The sequence below is a fragment of the Mauremys reevesii genome, linkage group 9 (assembly GCF_016161935.1).
Source record: "Mauremys reevesii isolate NIE-2019 linkage group 9, ASM1616193v1, whole genome shotgun sequence".
NCBI classification, from domain to species: domain Eukaryota; kingdom Metazoa; phylum Chordata; order Testudines; family Geoemydidae; genus Mauremys; species Mauremys reevesii.
Window position 1 is genome coordinate 10,151,544 of NC_052631.1, and position 18,913 is coordinate 10,170,456.

Here is an 18,913-nt window from a genome sequence, read left to right on the forward strand (position 1 = left end):
TTGACCCACCAGGTTTCATGTACAGTGAGCAAGGTAATAACATGAGAGGACTTCATGTTTCAACAAGCTCTTCATTAAGACAACTCTTTACAGAGGTCCTGTAAATGCAGCTTCCATTCTAGCCATGTGTACACAGACTGATTTCCTGCTGCTCATCCAAACTTTTCCTTTCTACAACCTGTGCTTCTCCTTCCAAGTTCCACATAGACTACAGACCACAATCTTAACTCTGCCTCTCTAGAGATTATAGCCTTCCAGAACCTCCTTTACCAAGCTATCCCCTCCACACACCAGACTACCCCCAACCTTCCCTTCTGCACACCCCCTTACACATACTACCCCCTGCCAACACTATTGTGGATGTTTGGTATGGTAGATTACTGTTTAGACATCCCTTGCCCCCTGTAGCTTTTAGGGGTTGAAACATGGGAGAAATGTGTGCAAGGAGAGAGGGAACCTTGTCTATTCTGATTTTTAAGCCTTTTAGAGGAAGCCATCCATCAATTTGTGCATCTTCATTTCATCTCAAAATGTAACCTTAAATTCACTAACAAAAATATGAGTCTCCCCATTTGCTGCTTGGAGGAGGACTTCACTTATCATTATCTAACCCTGAGGAGGGATAGCGAGGGGAGTTGCCTTTCAACCTTCTCCTAACCCACAGTTACGCCTGTGATGATCCTGCCTCCTTCTTTCTCCTCCCCAGTCCACCCAATTTTCTGCCCCAGTCACACTTTCCTTCCTGGCTAACAATATTGACACTCAAATTGTCATCCAAACTGTAATCTTTAGGGGGCAGATACCATAGCAAATCTGAAGCAACAGCATACACACGACACTGTGCCTATCTGTTGGAAAATTGATTTAGGCCTCAGTCCTGCAATAATCTACATAAAGGAGGACCTTAAAGATTAAGGCCTTAGTTTGAAGAACTATTGTTCACTACACTATATTGTCACTTCAAATAAAGGTCTTTTCTTTCAAATTTCTTTGCAAACATTGGCACAAAAATGAAAAACGAAGCCATAGGAGTAATCACAATCAAGATGAAATTAAATCTGAAATTACATAATACTAATAGCCATGGAATAACAGAAGTCTGTTATTTTCATTACTTTTCCTCAAACAGAAAATACAACTGAAGATAATTTCTCTAAAGAAAGACAAGTAATAAAATGGATCCTAAAAGTTACTCAGAAACAGAAGACATACCAACCGCTAATTCTGAATTAATTATCTCAGCTTTAGGTTACTGTCTGAATACTCTACTGACATTTGCAAACCTTGTTCCTCCACCTATCTCACTTTCTGACAATCTTATTAACATTTTTGTTTAGGTCTGAAAGCCAGATAATGACACTGCAAGCAAGATAGAAATAATTCCTTTGTAATTTTCATCACCACAGACACACACGTGTATTTGGTGTTAGATTATAATGCAATCCTACTTTGTTTTGTTTTTTTAAGATCTTACCCCAGTGAGACATGCTTTCAGTTTACAATTAGCACCATCCCAGCTATGCTCTTATAATCATTGTTAGCAGTTTAACACTACTAATGATGCCATAAACAGGCTAGCATAGAAGAAAACAGGTACAACAATGCTGTGCTTTATTCTGATGCAGATGGTTAGGATACAAAAAATATGAAGGCGCCTCAGAAAGAAAGATGGATGAAGAAAAGAGCCATTCAGAGAAAAGAGGAGCCGTACACCCAATAAATGCAGCAAGTTGCAGCCATAGCAGGTGGGAGATGCATACAAGAGAAGGAAGTGACCAGCAGAAAAAGAAGATAAGTTAGTGAAAGAATATAGCAAAGCTTCCTATTAGTTATACATTAGTGTAAAAATACAGTAATATATGCTTGAATTGCTGGACCTGAGGGAAGGGGAAATTTTAGATGTCTATGAAATTCCTCTATTTTGGGACCTTGAATGGAAAACCCACATGCTTCTAAACTACTGTTTAACTGAATCGTTGCGAACATGGCAATCAGTAATAGTTACAGCTTCTGTCAACACAGAAGTGCACAGAATCAGATTGGTTGCATGCATGACGACTGTAATAGCAGAATTTGTACAGGTTTATAGGCCTTATAATGCTATAATAGGTACTATCATCACAAAAGCCCTAAAAAAAAAGAAATACTATTTTGCTTTGGTTTTTTTTTTTTAAATGAACATTTTCACAGATAATTTCTTTTGAAATTTTCTGGGTTTTAGTGAAAACTTAAATCAGATTTTTTCAGTTAGTTTGGGGTTTTCGAAAACTGAAACTTTCTCTTTCTGTTGAAAAGTGGAAAATTTGCAGAGAACATTAAAAAAAAGTATTTACATTTTTTTATCCCAGAAAATACATACCTCTTTCTGGCCAACTCTAATTTGTGTGTGTGTTTGGGTAGGATGGATGCCTAGCAATGCTTAGCAAACCATGCCCTCCTAGGGCTGTTGTGCACAGACCAGTCCTTTAGCTTCTCTCCCAGCCTAGTGCTCAAGACAGTACTAGGGCAAAGCCATACCTAGCTTCTGAGTGGACATACTGGATAGGGAAGAGATTCCCTCTACTGTCTTCCAGCTCAGCATAGGGCAGGATTTTATCCAAAGCATCTACTAAGTAGAGGGTCACACACCATTGTTTCTGTGGGCTGAACTGAAAACCCAATGGGAGAAAGCAGCATATGTGATGTGTACACAGCAAGCTAAGGGCACCTGAGAGATGCCTGGGCCCGCAGCAATTTGGGAAGGTGGCAGAGATGTGTAGGGAGTGGAAGAGGGGAAGTGTGGACCATGACGGGAACCAGAGATAATGGTCATGGTGAGTTACAGATACTCCCAGCCCCTGCACTCCAAGCTGCTTGTCCAGTGCCCACCAGTTACTTGTTAACCTGACACTCACACTCCTGCCCAATTGCCTTTTCATGACTTGGGCCAAAGATTACCTTATTTTTGCTCTTCTTTTGATTTTTGTACCACCCCATCACCCAGTCTTTGTGCATGCCAATTTGTGTTGCCCACTCTCCCAAATTTACTAAGGTGATTTATTTTGGCTCCCTGCCCTGAGCTCAGCCCAGCTGTCCATCCCCTATCAATTATGCTCCCCTAAGCCACTATCAATTCTGCGCCCACATCAGTTCTGCCCTTTGCCCCACCTCACCTCTGCTCTTCACTCCTCACTTTTCGGTCTGAGGGGGCTACAGTGGGTCCCTTCTCCTCCCTGCAAGCTGGGAGGACACCACTCTCAAGGTTCTTCACCCCTCTTTTCCCTTCCAAGCCAGGTGTTGCAGGGAGGTGCAGGAGAGAAGTAGCTGCCCTGTGGCACATGGGAGGGGAGAAGACAGCAGGGTTTCTCTGAGCTGCTGGGCTCTTTCTGCTCCCTCCTCTCCTCCTGTGAGAATCATGTTGACCCCTGAGGGGGAAGCTGCCTACTTCCTGCAGGCTCCCTGATTGGCTTCTCTTACCCAGGAAGTAACAAAGAATCCTGTGGCACCTTATAGACTAACAGACGTTCTGCAGCATGAGCTTTCGTGGGTGAATACCCACTTCTTCAGATGCAAGAGAACGTCTTGCATCTAACAGAACGTCTGTTAGTCTATAAGGTGCCACAGGATTCTTTGTTGCTTTTACAGATCCAGACTAACACGGCTACCCCTCTGATACTTGATACCCAGGAAGTGTGGCAGTGGGGAAAACAGCCATCAGAAGGGGTTTCTGCCCAAGGAAATGGGGAGAGGAGGCTGAGTTTAACATGTTCACACTGAATGAACAAGATAGAGAACTAGATACATTTATGGCGCTTAATTCCATTAATGGCTATTAGCCAGGATGGGTAAGGAATGGTGTCCTTAGGCTCTGTTTGTCAGAGGGTGGAGATGGATGGCAGGAGAGAGATCACTTGATCATTACCTGTTAGGTTCACTCCCTCTAGGGCACCTGGCATTGGCCACTGTCGGTAGACAGGATACTGCGCTGGATGGATGTTTGGTCTGACCCACTATGGCCGTTCTTATGTTCTTAATGAAAAAGAAATGAATGGTGGGGAGGAAGGGAAAATTGGGGGGCTGGAGGGAAAGGGGACACAAGAGGTCCTTGGCATTGGGAGAGGAGGGAATGGGGGACTCAGAGCTCCCAGTTTAAGGAAGGAGGTTTGAGGGGTTACACTAAATCCCTGAAATAGAGGAGGATGGGAGGATGACACGCAGGAAGTTTGTGGGATAGAATGGAGGGATGCAAGGAGCCTCCGGTGTGTGCAAGGAGCTTGGCTGACAGAAGCTACAAAGTGTGCAACCCTCTAGTTTTAATGTTCTTTGTTAATTTAGTGTATTTTTGAGCCAAAATGTTAAACTTATGTTATTGGGAAAAGGTAAGTACTAAGTGTGCAGTATGTGTGCCTTTTAGATTACTTCTGGGGCAAAATCTGCACCACTGTGCAATGCAGAATTTCCTTTCTCCCACAGAAATGGGCTGCAGTGCTGCTGGCTGCCACTAGGGGGTGCTGGACCTGGCAGAGCCCAGCTCACACATAGAAGACACTGCCAGGGGGAGGGACTAGAGCAGTGGTTCCCAAATTTGTTCTGCCACTTGTGCAGGGAAAGCCCCTGGCGGGCCGGGCCGGTTTGTTTACCTGCCGTGTCCGTATGTCCCTCGGGCCGCGCCGCTTCCAGCAGCTCTCATTGGCCTGGAGCAGCGAATCGCGGCCACTGGGAGCCGCGATCGGACGAACCTGCGGAGGCAGCAGGCACACAAACCGACCCTGCCCACCAGGGGCTTTCCCTGCACAAGTGGCGGAACAAGTTTGGGAACCACTGGACTAGAGGGTTCCTGGCAGCTGCAGTTCCCAGCACGCCCTGAGGGAAGGAGACGGCAGCACGCAGGAAACTGTGTGCAAGTCTGGGACTGAGCATCAGGCTGTTTCTCCCTCTCGAACCCTGGGCTCTCTCTGGGGGGTGAGGGGCGGGTGTCTGGGTATCTGGGCCAGGGGGGCCCTGCGGCTAGGCTCTAGGAAAGAGGGTGTGGATATCTGGGCCGGGGGGAGGGGGGCGCAGCTCTGGGGTGGTTGGGTGTATTGGCGGGGAAACCATGGCTGGGCTCAGGGTGGGAGGGGTTGTGGGTGTCTGGCCCCCTGGCTGGGCTTGGGGGAGGGAGGGGGTAGAGAAACAGGAACTGGTTGTCATACAGGTTTCTTTAACTCTCTACTCCTAGGGGAATTTTTGTGTGTGTCTGTATTGTTACAGACATACTTGCTGACAGGTATTCTGAAATAAATTACCAACATAATTTAAATGGGGGTGATTATATAGTGTTATTTTGACAAATAAAATTTGCAGAATTTTAAAATATAGTGCACAGATTTTTTTTTTTTTTTTGGTGCAGAATTTTTATTTTTAAATGGAGGAGCTTGCAGGATTGGGACCTTAAGCAGAGAAAGGGCAGTTCAGTCTTCATGTTAATTTGATCATTAGTCTCGGGAATGCCAAAAAGGGTGCTCACTGTGAGCCCTTGGGAATGCCAATGAGGCGCTCACCATTCCACTAGGAATTACACTGACACCAACAACTCACTCATACAGGCCAAAACAGCCACCAGACAGCAGTGTGTAGACCACCTTACCTGGGATGAATTTGAAGCAGTAACTCAGAACAGAAAGCTTCTTTACCCCATTACCAATATTCTGAGCCATCTAATATCCAAAAATTTGATTTTATAATAGAACTACAGAGGGGCCCTCAACTACTGCTTTGTTGCACGACACTGTATTATTAATACATGACACTATATTATTACTAATACTCAGACACAAGTACCAGACCTATAATTCTCCTTCATTTGGTGGTAATCTACAGCAATCAAATAACTGAGCTTGTCCATCTGGAACCAATACTTGATATTAAATGTACACAGATTGTACTAGTGGTCAGTCCCATTTGTTGACAGCACAGCAGGGAGTGTTCCATTAAGGTGTAAATTCACAGAGTTCTGTGATAATGCATCTGGAACAAAAAGACTGATGCAAGAAAGAAGTCAGAAAAATGGGATGGTCACAGGCAGACGGAAGGAATTACCACAAATAAAAGAAATAACCAGAAAAGATTAAATATATAGGTTTGAGAGGCCAGAGAGAACAAAAAGAAGAGGAAAAAGGAGAGGGCACATGTTAACATGAGTGGGAGGAAAACGTATCTGCCTTTCATGACAAATGAATTTGGTGTTTGAAAAAAGTGGCAATCTATTTGACTTAGATCAAGACTGAAGTAAGACCATAAGAACAGCCATATTGGGTTAGACCAGTGGTTCCCAAACTTGGTTCGCAGCTTGTTCAGAGTAAGCCCCTGGCGGGCTGTGAGATGCTTTCTTTACCTGAGCGACCGCAGGTATGGCCAATAGCAGCTCCCAGTGGCCGCAGTTTGCCATTCCCGGCCAATGGGAGCTGCGGGAAGCAACATGGGCTGAGAGATGCACTGGCCGCTGCTTCCCGCTGCTCCCATTGGTCTGGAGCAGCAAAACACGGCCAGTGGTAGCTGCAGTGGGCCGAACCTGCAGACCCAGCAGGTAAACAAACTGGCCCGGCCTGCCAGGGTGCTTACCCTGGCAGGCCGTGTGCCAAAGGTTGCCGATCCCTGCTCTAGACAATACAATATAGGGCCTGATTCCCATTGATGTCAATATCAAAACTCGCCATAACTTAATGACAGGGCCAATATATTGTATGTACTGTTAACCCTACAGAAACTACACCTATTTCCAGAGGCTTGTAATTCTGTTGTAAAAATTCCTGAAGTCTAACACAAATGAGAGCTTTTACACATATTTAGGCCCTGAATGGGACTATTCGAATGTGTGAAGTTAAGCACTTGGGTGTTTATAGAATATGGGTCTCATCTTGAAATTATATATTAGCGGGGGGGAAAGAGAGGAACAGTTCAGCCTATTTTAGATGAAGGTTTAAACAAATATATTTGCCTGCCTTCACTAAATATTCTTTTAATAATCAAAAAAGATTCAAAACCAACTTCTCTTGACATGTAAATTCAGGGCATTAATTTCTAATGCAGATTGTTTTACATATTTCTGGAAAGCCATTTTAAAAAAAATAACAAAAACACTTATTTAAAACACACATTTTTCTCAAAGAATGAGGGAGGGGACTGGAGATAGGGGAAGGGAGATAGAGAGGAGTAGCACAGAGAGCACCAAGGGAGAAAGGGTGAGCCTCCTTCTCCCCAACCTCACTAGTCAGTGGCATCGCCTCATCCAGTGCTCCCCCTCCTCAGTCTGTACCCTCCCTCACCAGCATTACTGTGACTCCCCTCTGCAGACTGGCTCCCTACCTCCAGTGTGAGCCCCCCAAGTGTTTGCCCCCCCTCCATCGCTAGCCTACTTCTGCAATCTGCGCCCTCCTTCCCCACCTGGCAACCCCATCTCTCAGTGCCACTCCCATCGCCAGCCTGGCACCACCCAGTCTGTGCTCCTTTTCCACCCATCTCCAGCCTAGCGCCCCTCAGTTTGCATCTCCCCTCCTTCACCTTCAGCCTGGCACTCCCCCAGTCTGCGTCCCCTTTCCCCCACCAATCTCCAGCCTGGCACCACCCAGCCTGCGTCTCCTTCCCCCTCTCCATCCCCTTCCCCCCCATCTCCAGCCTGGCACCCCCCACTCTGCATTGCTTACCCCCAATCTCCAGCCTGGTGTCCCCCTGCATCCTGCGTCCCCTTTCCCCTCCTCCCCCCATCTCCAGCCTGGCGCCCCCCACTCTGCATTGCTTCCCCCCCATCTCCAGCCTGGTGCCCCCCACTCTGCATTGCTTCCCCCCCATCTCCAGCCTGGCGCCCCCCGTCTGCATCCCCTTCCCCCCCATCTCCAGCCTGGTGCCCCCCACTCTGCATTGCTTCCCCATCTCCAGCCTGGTGCCCCCACTCTGCATTGCTTCCCCCAATCTCCAGCCTGGCGCCCCCACTCTGCATCCCCTCCTCCCCATCTCCAGCCTGGCACCCCTGTCTGCATCCTCTTCCCCATCTCCAGCCTGGCGCCCCCACTCTGCATTGCTTCCCCATCTCCAGCCTGGCGCCCCACCACTTTACATCCCCTTTCCTCCTCCTCCCTTCAGCCTAACACCCCCCAGCCTGCGTCTCCTTCCGCCCAGCCCGGCGCCCCCTCCCCTCCGGGACCAGCGCCCAGGAAGCTCCAGGCCCCCACCGCCGCGGAAGGACACGCCGCGCTGCCCTTCCCGCCCACTCTAGTCAGCTGCGCTTTACGACAGGCCCCAAGGCCCCTCGCGGGCTTTACGACAGGGCCGTGGTGCCGGACGGCGAGTCGGGGACGGCGGGGCCCCGAGCCGTGTCCGGTCCGGCCGCTTCCCGCCCGCAGTCGCAGGGCTCCGCCGGGTCAGTCATGGTGAGGGCGGCTCCGGATCCCTCCGCCCCTCAGGCAGGCGGGGGGCGAGCAGGGCCCCGAGGGGCCGCTCGCGGGGCGGCCGTTAGTCCCGCTCTGTGGCAGCCTCACTGGGCCGGGCCGGCCCGGGGAGCCCGCCCCTGCTGAGCGCGGGGTCCGGCGAGTCGCTTGGGCCGCGGCTCAGGCGCCCTTGAGGAGTTTGGCTTTGGCCTCCGCCCGCATTGCCCGGCCCGCGGGCAAATCTCCCCCTGCCCAGCCCCGGCCGGTGTGGCCAGAGCCTTGTCTACACGACAAGGCGCCTTTGCCTAGACCGGCGCCGCTACAGCAGGGCCGTGACACCGCAATTCGCCCGCCGAGCTCGTGCCTGCCCGGGAAGCGGAGTCAACTCCCCAGCCGCAGGGAGGGTTGGAGCAGTGTAACTAGTGTGGTGACAGATCCCACCTCCCCCCGCCCAGTGAGACCAGTGCAAAATCAGCCTGTAGACCAGGCTTAAAGATTTGCAGATATTCTTGATCTTCAGCGATCCCATTGGCTTCAGTGGCCTTCCGCATCAGTTTAAAATTAAGCAGGGGAGCAAAGCAACCCTATGCTACAAACTTCTTCCAGCAGAGCTCTGTCAGGCAAGGGTGTGATGAAGGCTTTGACTTGGGACAGACCTAGCTGTGCTGGCAAAAGCCTGTAGTGTAGATGCAGTTATACCACCAAAACCATGCTTTTGCTGGTGTAACTTGTTTGGCCTCTGGGTGGGTGTGGAATAAGCTATTCCAGTAAAAGCACAGCTAGGAGCACTTTGCCAGTGTAATAGACTGGTACACCTATACCAGTTAAGTGCACCTGGTATAAACATGGCTGTTTAGATAATACAGTTCGCCAGCTGTTACACAAATCCAGAATAGGGCCATGTGTCCACAGATCTGTTGATTTTCAATAATTGAACAATGTAATTATAATTTTGAGCATTCAGACATATTGGATGTCCTGAATGATGTTTAGATAATTGAAACAAAACTGTAATATTTGATATTGCTGATGCATTTTTTATCTGTGGAACTCAGAGCATTTTATAAATACCAATTAAACCACAACAATGCATTTGTGATTAGTGGAATATATGTTTCAGTAACTATATCCATACAGGACTACTGAAACTTTTCTATTCCCAAGAGTAACTATTGACAGTTCCACCTGTAGTTTTGAAATACAGTAAGTAAGGCTTTAAAAGCTGCCAGCCAATGTGCGCAAGTTAACCATCTATCAATTATATTGCAATTTACTGTTTTCTTGTCATATTTGAAGCCATTTTAGTTTTAATATATATATGTAATTAACTTGACTAAAGATTATTGTGTTTTCATTTTTGTCAATCAGTTACTCTTTCTTCCCCACACCCAGGCTACTACTATGATAGCAGTTGGTCTGACAATAGCTGCTGCTGGATATGCAGGTTTGTATCTGGTGTGAGGAATCTAACCCTTGATTGTATTTTTCATTACCTGCTTTAATAATGGTGCAGTGTAAAATATACTATCAGTTCAGCACGACACAGTACATTATCTTTTAAGGGACACATACAGAGGAGTGGACTTGCTGATCTGATTGCAGCCAAAGAAAATACCGAAATTTTTCTCTTCTAGTCAGGTCAAAACCAGTATGTAGGACTTTTTTCCTACATACTGATCTGAAAGTAAATTATTGTACTGAATTTCTAAATCTTCATGAAATTATGTCTTTAGTTCTGTTCATGTTAATTATTTTCTTTAAGGTCGTTATGCATTACAAGCTATGAAGCAAATGGAACCACAAGTAAAACAAGCCCTTCAGAGTCTGCCAAAATCTGTAAGTTTTGTTTTACTCAGTACTTTTTTCAACCTATGTTAAATATAATTTTCTGTACCTACATAGCTTTACTCAGTCCCGAGTGAGAGGTTCAAGATGCTGTAATATAAATTGAGACAGACCAAACTGTCATCACTGCATTACTGATTGATGATGATAAATTGGGACAGAAGATCTCCAAACTGAGTGTATAAAACACTTTCACTCATCTCAATAATTCTGCTGTAGGTCAGTTCCAAATTAAACCTCACCAAACAGTTGAGTAAATAATGAAATTCAACTTTGATTGAATTTCATGATAACCATTCATAAGTATCCTTGTACTCTTATAGATAGGAATGCTCTGCAGCTATTAAAGAAGACATAGTGATCTCTCCTTCATCTCCAATATTATTTAATTCAGATTATTTTGCCTGTCAGTTTTCTTACTAATGCATCTTCCATTTCAGGCCTTCAGTGGTTATTACAGAGGTGGATTTGATCCCAAAATGACCAAACGGGAAGCAGCTTTAATATTAGGAGTGAGGTAAAAAAATCATTTTAATAAAAAATGTAGGATGCAGGAGAGAGTACAGCACTAATGAGTTTAAGATCAGGTGTCTGATTTTTCAGAGGTACTGAATCCTCAAAGCTCCCATTGACTTCAGCATCTGAAATTCAGTGCCAAGTTAAATTAAAAGGAATTATCATAATACAGAGACTGCTTTTACTCAGCTCAGTTTGCAAGACTGGCTACCAGGTCTTTCTAAGGTTGCATATATTAGATTGTTGATTACAGTATGTTGTACAAAGAAACATTACATTTTAAAAGCCATTTCCAGTTGGGGATTCAGTATTCAACCACATGTTTTTTTGTATTACATTTTTAACTTGCTTTAATGCCCAACCTAACTTTTCTGGCAATAAAAGAACGTCACTGTGCCTTTAATCAAAGCATGGACTATGGTCTATTTAGTATTTCAGTACAAAAATAATTTTTGTTTTCAGTCACACATACTAAAAAAGTTAATGACTGGTGGTTGCCTTCACCAAATTTTGATAAGATTGACTTTGGTTTTGGCTGCAGAAGTTCCACAAGCTTTCTAAGCTTTGCAACTATGAAGGCACAGGCTTATTCAGAAAATTGTTTCATTTGAAGTCTATCTGGATTTTAGGAACCCTTGCCCAGACTACTGCAAAGACTTAAGGTGTAGCTATCCTCATTCCTATATTCGGGAAATGGCTACTGTGATGACTTCAACTGGCGGACTCTCACTGCATTATTAGCTAATGTACTTGGTGGCCCTCTCTGAAGCTGACTGCCATCTATTCTGTAACTGACTGACCATAGAGAGGCTGATAACTGCAGTAATCACATACTTTAAAACAGCAGCCCCAAAATTGTGGGGTGTGCCCCCCGAGGGGGTGTGGAGGAACATTTGGGGGGAAGGGAAGGGATGATGGCACTGAGCAACCCCCGCTGGGGGCAGGGAGGGAGACCCACCCAGCCCTGCTCTGTCCCCGGCCCCACTCCTGGCCTCTGTCCCTAGCCATGGCCTGGCTCTGGGGAAGGGGGTGGGCAAATTACTTTGGGGCAGGGGGATGTGACTTAAAAAATTTGGGAGGCACTGCTTTAAGAAGTGCTTCAATGTGGTGATCAGAACTACTTGTATGAGTTAGAGTTGAAGTAAGATTTTCAAAAGTGCCTATGTCTCATTTTCAAAAGTAACTTGGGCACGTAGAAGCACAAATCCCATTGACTTTGTGGGATATAGGTGCCCAAGTCAATGGGAGTTGGGCTCCTACATACCTTTGAGAATCTGGGCATAAGGTGCTTTTGAAAATTTTGCTCTTGGCCCTTATTCATTCTTTCACTGCTCCAGATTTGCATCTCATTGATCTTCCCAATAGCATAAGTCTGTGGCATTATGCCTGATAAGAATACTTATTATTTGTATTGTGGTAGTACCTAGAGGCACCATTAGACAGTGGGGCTCCATTTTTCTAGGTACTGTACACACAATGAAAAGACCATCTCTCCCCCAAAGAGCTGAGAAACCTAAGTAAAAATACTAAGAATAAAAGTTTAGTAAAGGAAAATCACACAAGCAGACATTCATAAACAACAATTTAGGGATTCAAATCACTAGTTATGTCTTAAATGGCTTGCTCTCAAGGACTGTACACATACACCCACAAATGTTTACAGGACTTTAATCAGGTACAGTCCTTGGGAGGGTGTGTGTTTTCTCTTTCAAATATGACTGAATTTCCAATAAATAAGAGACTATGAAAAGTAACGTCAAGCTCCTTTTGACAGTTCTGCAGTAGAAACTGGTCAATATCTGTCAGTGAAGCTGTAAAATACACACTAAGGTTGGCATGATGGACTGAAGATGTTGAACAAAGTAGCAACAGGAGAATAAACTGCAGTAGAAAAAATCTTTTCAAATTTCTTAACTTGCTGTGAACAATTGCAGTGAGACAAATTATTCTTAATTGCTAATTTTTTTCTAATTGTGCAGGTTTTCAATTGTGTAATATTTTTAATAAAATTCCTTTGTCACGTTACCTAACTCTCTCTCTTCTTTTTAAACTAGTCCTACAGCCAATAAAGGTAAAATTAGGGAAGCTCACAGACGGATCATGCTTTTGAATCATCCAGATAAAGGTATGTAAAACCAGTAGGGATAAGTCCCATTTGAAATAAATCAATTATTACTGTCCACCTAGTATATTTTTGGCCCAAATTAATGGAACCAAGATAATTAGATGTATAGGGCATATAGGTAAATCATTCATACATTAACAAAAAGAAAATAAAAAACATGCCTGGGAGGAAATACATCTTAAGATGCTTGAATCCTTGTATATTCAGAGGTCCCCTGCTCAGACATTTGAACACTATTAGACAAATAGATTCAGCAAATTAACTTCTCTCTCACTACCCGATACATCATCTCTGCATTGACTTACCATATAAAGACAAAAAACGTTCCTTTTCAGTGAAAGCCTACAGTGTGATTGTACAGCTGCTCCAACACGTGGCACTCCTATTTGGTTAGAATTGGGCCATTAAGTCTTCAGAAACAGCAAAAACCTTAATATGTACTATTGCTGCCTGTGCAACGCTAATGCTGAGATTCAGTTAAGTACTTAAGCACATGCCTAACTTTAAACATATGAATACTCCCATCTCTTTTCATCATAGCACTTAAACCCCATTGACTTCAATGAATCTAAATCGTCATAAGAACGGCCATACTGGGTTAGACCAAAGGTCCATCTAGCCAAGGATTCTGTCTTCCGACAGTGGCCAATGCCAGGTGCCCCAGAGGGAATGAATAGAACAGGTAGTCACCAAGTGATCCATCCTCTGTCTCTCATTCCCAGTTTCTGGCAAACAGAGGCTAGGGACACCATCCCTGTCTGTCCTGGCTAATAGTCATTGAGGGACCTATCCTCCATGAACTTATCTAGTTCTTTTTTGAACCGTGTTTTAGACTTGGCCTTCATAACATCCTCTGGCAAGGAGTTCCACAGGTTGTCTGTGCGTTGTGTGAATAAATACTTCATTTTATTTGTTTTAAACCTTTGTTCTTTGGTACTTGGCAAATTGGGACCTTTAATCTTGATTTAAAAGATAAAATGGCCTCCTTGAAGTGACTGTGAAGCTTCCCATCATCTTCTTTGCCTCTTTCCTTCTCCTCATGGGAGTCTCATAATATTGCCAGTTTTTAACAGGAACTAAAGCAAAGAATACTGACCTTAGGAGACACTGCCCTTTGTACTCTAAAAGGGTCTGTGCATCTTTTGGTAGGTGATCAAATCTAATTTTGGAACATGTAATCTACTAATCACCTGTATTTTACATTTCACTATTAAATTATTCCACCAGTACAGAAGCCCTGCTGAATTAGACTGGTTAATCTGTGGACTCATTAGCTTTATATAACATATGCAAGGAACATCCAAAATATTTGGAAAATAGTTCTGCATACCCCTCTAAATCCTGGGTGACCCTATCAGTAAATTCACCAAGTGACAGAACTAGACTAGACACCTAATTGAATTAGGGTTTGTCTACACATGAAATTATTCCAGAATAGCAATTCTGGAATCAATATGCCTGAACTCTGAGTGGAGACATATTCCAGAATCAATCTTCTTCCTGTCAAACTTAATCCACTTTGTTGGACTAAAAGCTGTTCCTGAACTCCATATTTAGACAAATTGTAAGTATTCTGCAACTAGTGTCAGATGTCATTTGTCTATTAACTTATGAAATAGGGGCAATCATGTATTTCTTCAAACAGATATGCTCACATTTTTCTCCCTCCTGGTACCAGTAAGCCAGAATTGGGCAATAATGTAATAAAGTAGAAAAAAATTGTCTGTTTTTGTGACAAGACTGTTTTTTCTTCTAGGTGGTTCTCCCTATGTGGCAGCCAAAATCAATGAAGCTAAAGATTTACTGGAAGGCCAAGCTAAGAAGTGAATGTGGATATTTAGTTGTAAATTAATGGTTTAGTTTATGTATATTAATATCAGTTTTGATAACTGACCCAAGGAAAGTTGACACCAATCATCTTGGTTGCATCATGTATATCTTGTTTTGAGGAGGGTGGGGGCTTACAAATAGTACTTTTTCAAAAGTGATTCTAAGCCACTATCTCTAGTAGTGGTACAATTTACCTCTAATTCAAAGTATTTTTCCTAGGATGACATGGGAAATATTGTGATTTGGTCTGGCTGATCTATATTCAGACAAATGGCCTGACAGTCTTGAGCACTCTGAAAATGTTGAATTTCTGTTTAACCAGGTACATCTGTTTGAAATTCATGCTGCTATGGCTTAATATCCCAAAGTTAGCAAGATGATACTAATAAGAGAAAAGGCTGGGTTGAAACTACCTAAGGAAAATCATGGGGATTTATTTGCACAATAGGAATAAAGCATTTAGAAATTCTTAGTTACATTAATGCGACGTGTAAAATGGAGAAAGTGGAATGTACTGAATTCTCTTGTAAGATAACTTGTATTAACTTTCAAAAACAAGTTGGACATGGTCAGTGCTATTAATTTGTCTCGATGTATTTTTTACTTATTTCTACACAGATTTTCATTATTTTTACTGACTCCACCACATTTAAATAAAATGACAAACTTATACTTGTAGTAAGTACTAAAATTTCATAATATACTAAAGCCTTACAGTATATGATGCTTATCTTAAAAGAATAAGGTATAGTACTCTTAGGATAACAACACTGAAGTTTGTAGTACGAAAGGGAAAGTGGGAATTTTACTTGCATGAGCCTTTAAGATAGAGGCTTAGATTCAACGTAACAAGGACAACAATTTTTTTTTAAATGAGAAATTGTAAAGGAGTTCCCTCCAAAAAAACTATCCATTCTCCCTTGGTAGAGAAAACATTGCATTACAGCACAGAAGTTATGTTGTCTATACATGGATGAGAGTTCAGACAACTTTTAGCTTCTCTAAGTCTAATATGCTTGTATTGTGACCAAACTGAGATCTTTTCAACCTCTCCCTGGGTCGCTCTGATCCCAATCTGCAAAAATGTATGTCTGTTTTTCATTGTGTTTGGGAGTATCATCACTGAAATTCTGTGCATTAAGAAATCAAAGATGGAAAACCAGAACTACTGAATTGTTTTTAAGAGTATTTAACAAAAAAATATAGAAAACAAGCATCAAGATTTATCTATACAGTACTTCAATCTGTTTGTCCAGGTATTTCCCAAACTTAAACACACCAATCTGCAGGTCCAGCTGTGATATCTCAGGGTATTAAAAAAATAAAAACTTTGTTAATGGCTTTCAAATCTACCTCTATGCTTAACTCTTCTCCCTTATGTCCAGGATCACATTTTTCTAGATGTCATACTACATTCTTAAACACACATCAGACGAGCTCATCTTTCTCCCTTCAACAGTGCCATTGTGACCACCACTACCTTCCCAATTAATTCTAAAGTAAACAACTGGAGTATTTTGACTGACTACTTTCCTCCCTAGACAACTATACTGTCACCAAATCCTGGCACTTTTTTCTCTAGAACATACTGAAAACAATCCATCCCTTCAGCTGAAATGCATACCTGTGTCTTGCTTATCTCTTGCCTTGACTACTGTAGCCTCTCTAGCCTCCTTGTTGCCCATCTCAGCTCCTCTGGCTATATAAAATGCAGCAGTTAAAATAATGTCACCCACTGCTCAGAGCATGTCCTTCCTCAAATCCTTTGACTGGCCTGCATTCATGGAATCAGGTTTAAGATTGTCTTCTCTTTCAAGGCTCTGCACAACCACACCTACATCTGCTGTGGTATCTTTCTGCATCCCTCTGGTCCACATCACAAAATAGTGACCTCATTGCTCTACATTTTCTAGTCCATATCATTACTACTCCCATGCCTGGAATGGCCTCCCCTATTCTGTGCCAGGCTTCCATCCTCTAAGTCCCTCTTTAAACGCCTGCAAGCCACTGTCAATATTCCCATCTATATAAAAATAAGTTATCACCTCCTCTAGATCTCCAAGGCCCTTCTAGTCTAGAGGATAAAAAACAGTATTTTTAAAGTGTCCTAACTAATGTTTTACAAACTCCTGTATAGAGAGGTCAAGCTCAATGTGTTATCTAGGTCTTTCCTAGGAGAGAACCTAGGGTTCATCTCAACCAATTAATAAGTAAAGCAGTTAGTACTAAATTACAACGTCAATAGTCTGAAATATCTTGAGTTACTTTAACTAAGCCATCTTTCTGATTAAAGGAAACTAAGTAACCAATGGAAGATCAAAGTTTATTTTTTTCTACCAGCATACAAAAACATATTGCACATCAAACAACCAAAATAAAATACTCTACTAAGGACTAACATATGTAGTTTATACAGAATAAACTTTCTGGAAATTGATCTTTTCAGTAGTTCAGGTTATGTCTTAATGGACATGACTAATTCAGCTTAGTGTTTTAACTAAAGCTATGTTTGATTTTTAAATACTGTACAGTTTAATAAATAAACCAAACAAAGCCTCAAAGTAGAACAGTCACTGCCAATGTCACCCAATATCCCTGCAGATTATGAGAATTTAACAAATGTATTCCAGTGGTCTGCAGTTTTTTTCCTCTACATACAGCATTTAAAAAACATGTATTAAAACAGACCAGTTTCCAGACTAAACTAATGGAGAAATTACAATTCAGTGCAAAATATTTTAGACTGCATTTCTTTCTAGTTTTCCTCAGGTGAAGAAGTGGTTGCATATTATTAAAAATGTAACAAAAGCAGCTAATGCTTTCATAAAGAATATTACATTAGGGATTCCCCCCACATCTTTGCCATATTTTGAAAACAAAATAACATTTCCTATAGCCAGCAAGTTTTTGTTTATTTAAATGTTACATATACTATCTCAAGGCACATCTGATGATATATTTATAACACAGTAGGTGTCAAAGTATGTTTAACATATGATTTCTTCAGGATCCCTCCCCTTTCTGAATTCCAAAATGGAGGAACTGAAAGTGCGGTGTCAAGACTGGCGATCCATATTCTATCTTTGGCAAGCTTATACAAGCACTATTGTAAAATGTAATGTAAAAGAACTGTAAACTAGGAACTTCAGTTTATGAAACACCATTAAGCACTGCTTCTTCCTGATTATTTTCTTCTTCTTGTATAGTACTTGACTTCTCTTCTTCAGGACTAGGCTGTGGCTTAGAAGGTTCATCCCCAGAAGCATTAGCAGGGCCATTTATTGCTTTTTCTGAAGGGCCATGTTCTTCAATCACATCTTTTGCCTTTAAAAGAAAAAAGATTTAAAAAACCTACTAGATACAACATGGAAAAACCCAATCATGGGCGGGGGAGGAGGGGAACAGTCCAGTGTGTTTTAAACATCACAAGGGGAGCCAAGGTCATCTGAGTTCTAATCTTGGCTCTTGACACCAACTCCCTCATAGGAATTGCCACAGTGGATCAGACCAGTGGTCTATCCTGTCACGAATAGTGAGCAACACCAGGTGCTTCAGAGGAAGGTGCAAGAAACCCTGCAGTTGGCAGTTATGGAATAATCTATCCTCCAAGAAAGTTTCCTCCTAACCCCCAGTAATGAGAGTTTGGCTTAAGTTGCATTAGGTTTTATATCCCTTTCAAATCTCCCCTACTCCTTTTTAGTATTTACTAGTATAATTGGCTATTCTTGTTATCCATATAAATGAATAATACCTTTTCAAATCCTGCTAAGCTTGTCATCTCAATAAATGGAAATATTCTGTGGGTGAGTGGAAACGTATTTCCTTTCTTCAGTTTGATTTTGCCCCCCTTTAATGTCACTCAATGCCCCCTTGTTCTGGTATTATGAAATGTGTGAGTAGGTTCCCAGTTTACCATCTCTGCACCATTCATTCTAGCCTCTCTAGCCTTATGCCAGTCACTGAATCTCTGCCTTAGTTTCCCCAATTGTAAAATATAAAAAATAATCCTTATGACTCCTGTGACATGGGTATTATTCATAAAGTGCTTTGAAGATTAAAAGAGCTTTATTGTTGGCAAGTGTCTAAGGAATTGGGGTAAGGACTTCTACTTTTAGAGTACTACATTAGATGCAGTAAATTCAACTTACTTATAAACTAAAAGTCTGACATAATTCAACAAGAGGTGAAAATCAACTGCTGTGTACTCAGTCACTTT

General features: G+C 42.7%; 2 protein-coding genes across 8 annotated transcripts in view; one reads left to right on the plus strand and one right to left on the minus strand.

Annotated features, from left to right (window-relative positions):
* The first annotated feature begins 1,655 nt into the window (after positions 1 to 1,655).
* DNAJC19 (DnaJ heat shock protein family (Hsp40) member C19) lies at positions 1,656 to 17,237 on the plus strand. 4 transcript variants are annotated; one of them, XM_039488430.1, is made up of 6 exons: positions 1,656 to 1,745; positions 9,774 to 9,825; positions 10,144 to 10,217; positions 10,667 to 10,743; positions 12,797 to 12,867; positions 14,624 to 17,237. In XM_039488430.1, the coding sequence occupies exons 2-6, from the start codon at positions 9,783 to 9,785 to the stop codon at positions 14,692 to 14,694; spliced, it is 336 nt and encodes a 111-aa protein (XP_039344364.1). In that variant the 5' UTR covers positions 1,656 to 1,745; positions 9,774 to 9,782; the 3' UTR covers positions 14,695 to 17,237. The 4 variants fall into 4 exon arrangements, with proteins under 4 accessions (XP_039344364.1, XP_039344362.1, XP_039344365.1 ...); XM_039488428.1 differs by lacking the exon at positions 1,656 to 1,745 and adding an exon at positions 8,247 to 8,384; XM_039488429.1 differs by lacking the exon at positions 1,656 to 1,745 and adding an exon at positions 8,258 to 8,374.
* FXR1 (FMR1 autosomal homolog 1) overlaps positions 17,004 to 18,913 on the minus strand; it is a 70,862-nt gene continuing 68,952 nt past the window's right edge. For 3 of the 4 annotated variants that reach the window (XM_039488424.1, XM_039488423.1, XM_039488425.1), the window contains one exon: positions 17,004 to 18,021. In XM_039488424.1, the coding sequence (XP_039344358.1) occupies positions 17,848 to 18,021 (174 nt within the window). In that variant the 3' untranslated portion in view covers positions 17,004 to 17,847. The remainder of the gene's footprint in view (positions 18,022 to 18,913) is intronic. The other variant, XM_039488426.1, reaches the window with a different exon arrangement.

What these genes read in the sequence shown, in the direction of transcription:
- DNAJC19 (XM_039488428.1), top strand. An exon ending in TTCAGAGTCTGCCAAAATCT is followed by an intron (nt 10,218 to 10,666) that starts GTAAGTTTTGTT and finishes CTTCCATTTCAG; the next exon opens with GCCTTCAGTGGTTATTACAG. An exon ending in TTTGAATCATCCAGATAAAG is followed by an intron (nt 12,868 to 14,623) that starts GTATGTAAAACC and finishes TTTTTCTTCTAG; the next exon opens with GTGGTTCTCCCTATGTGGCA.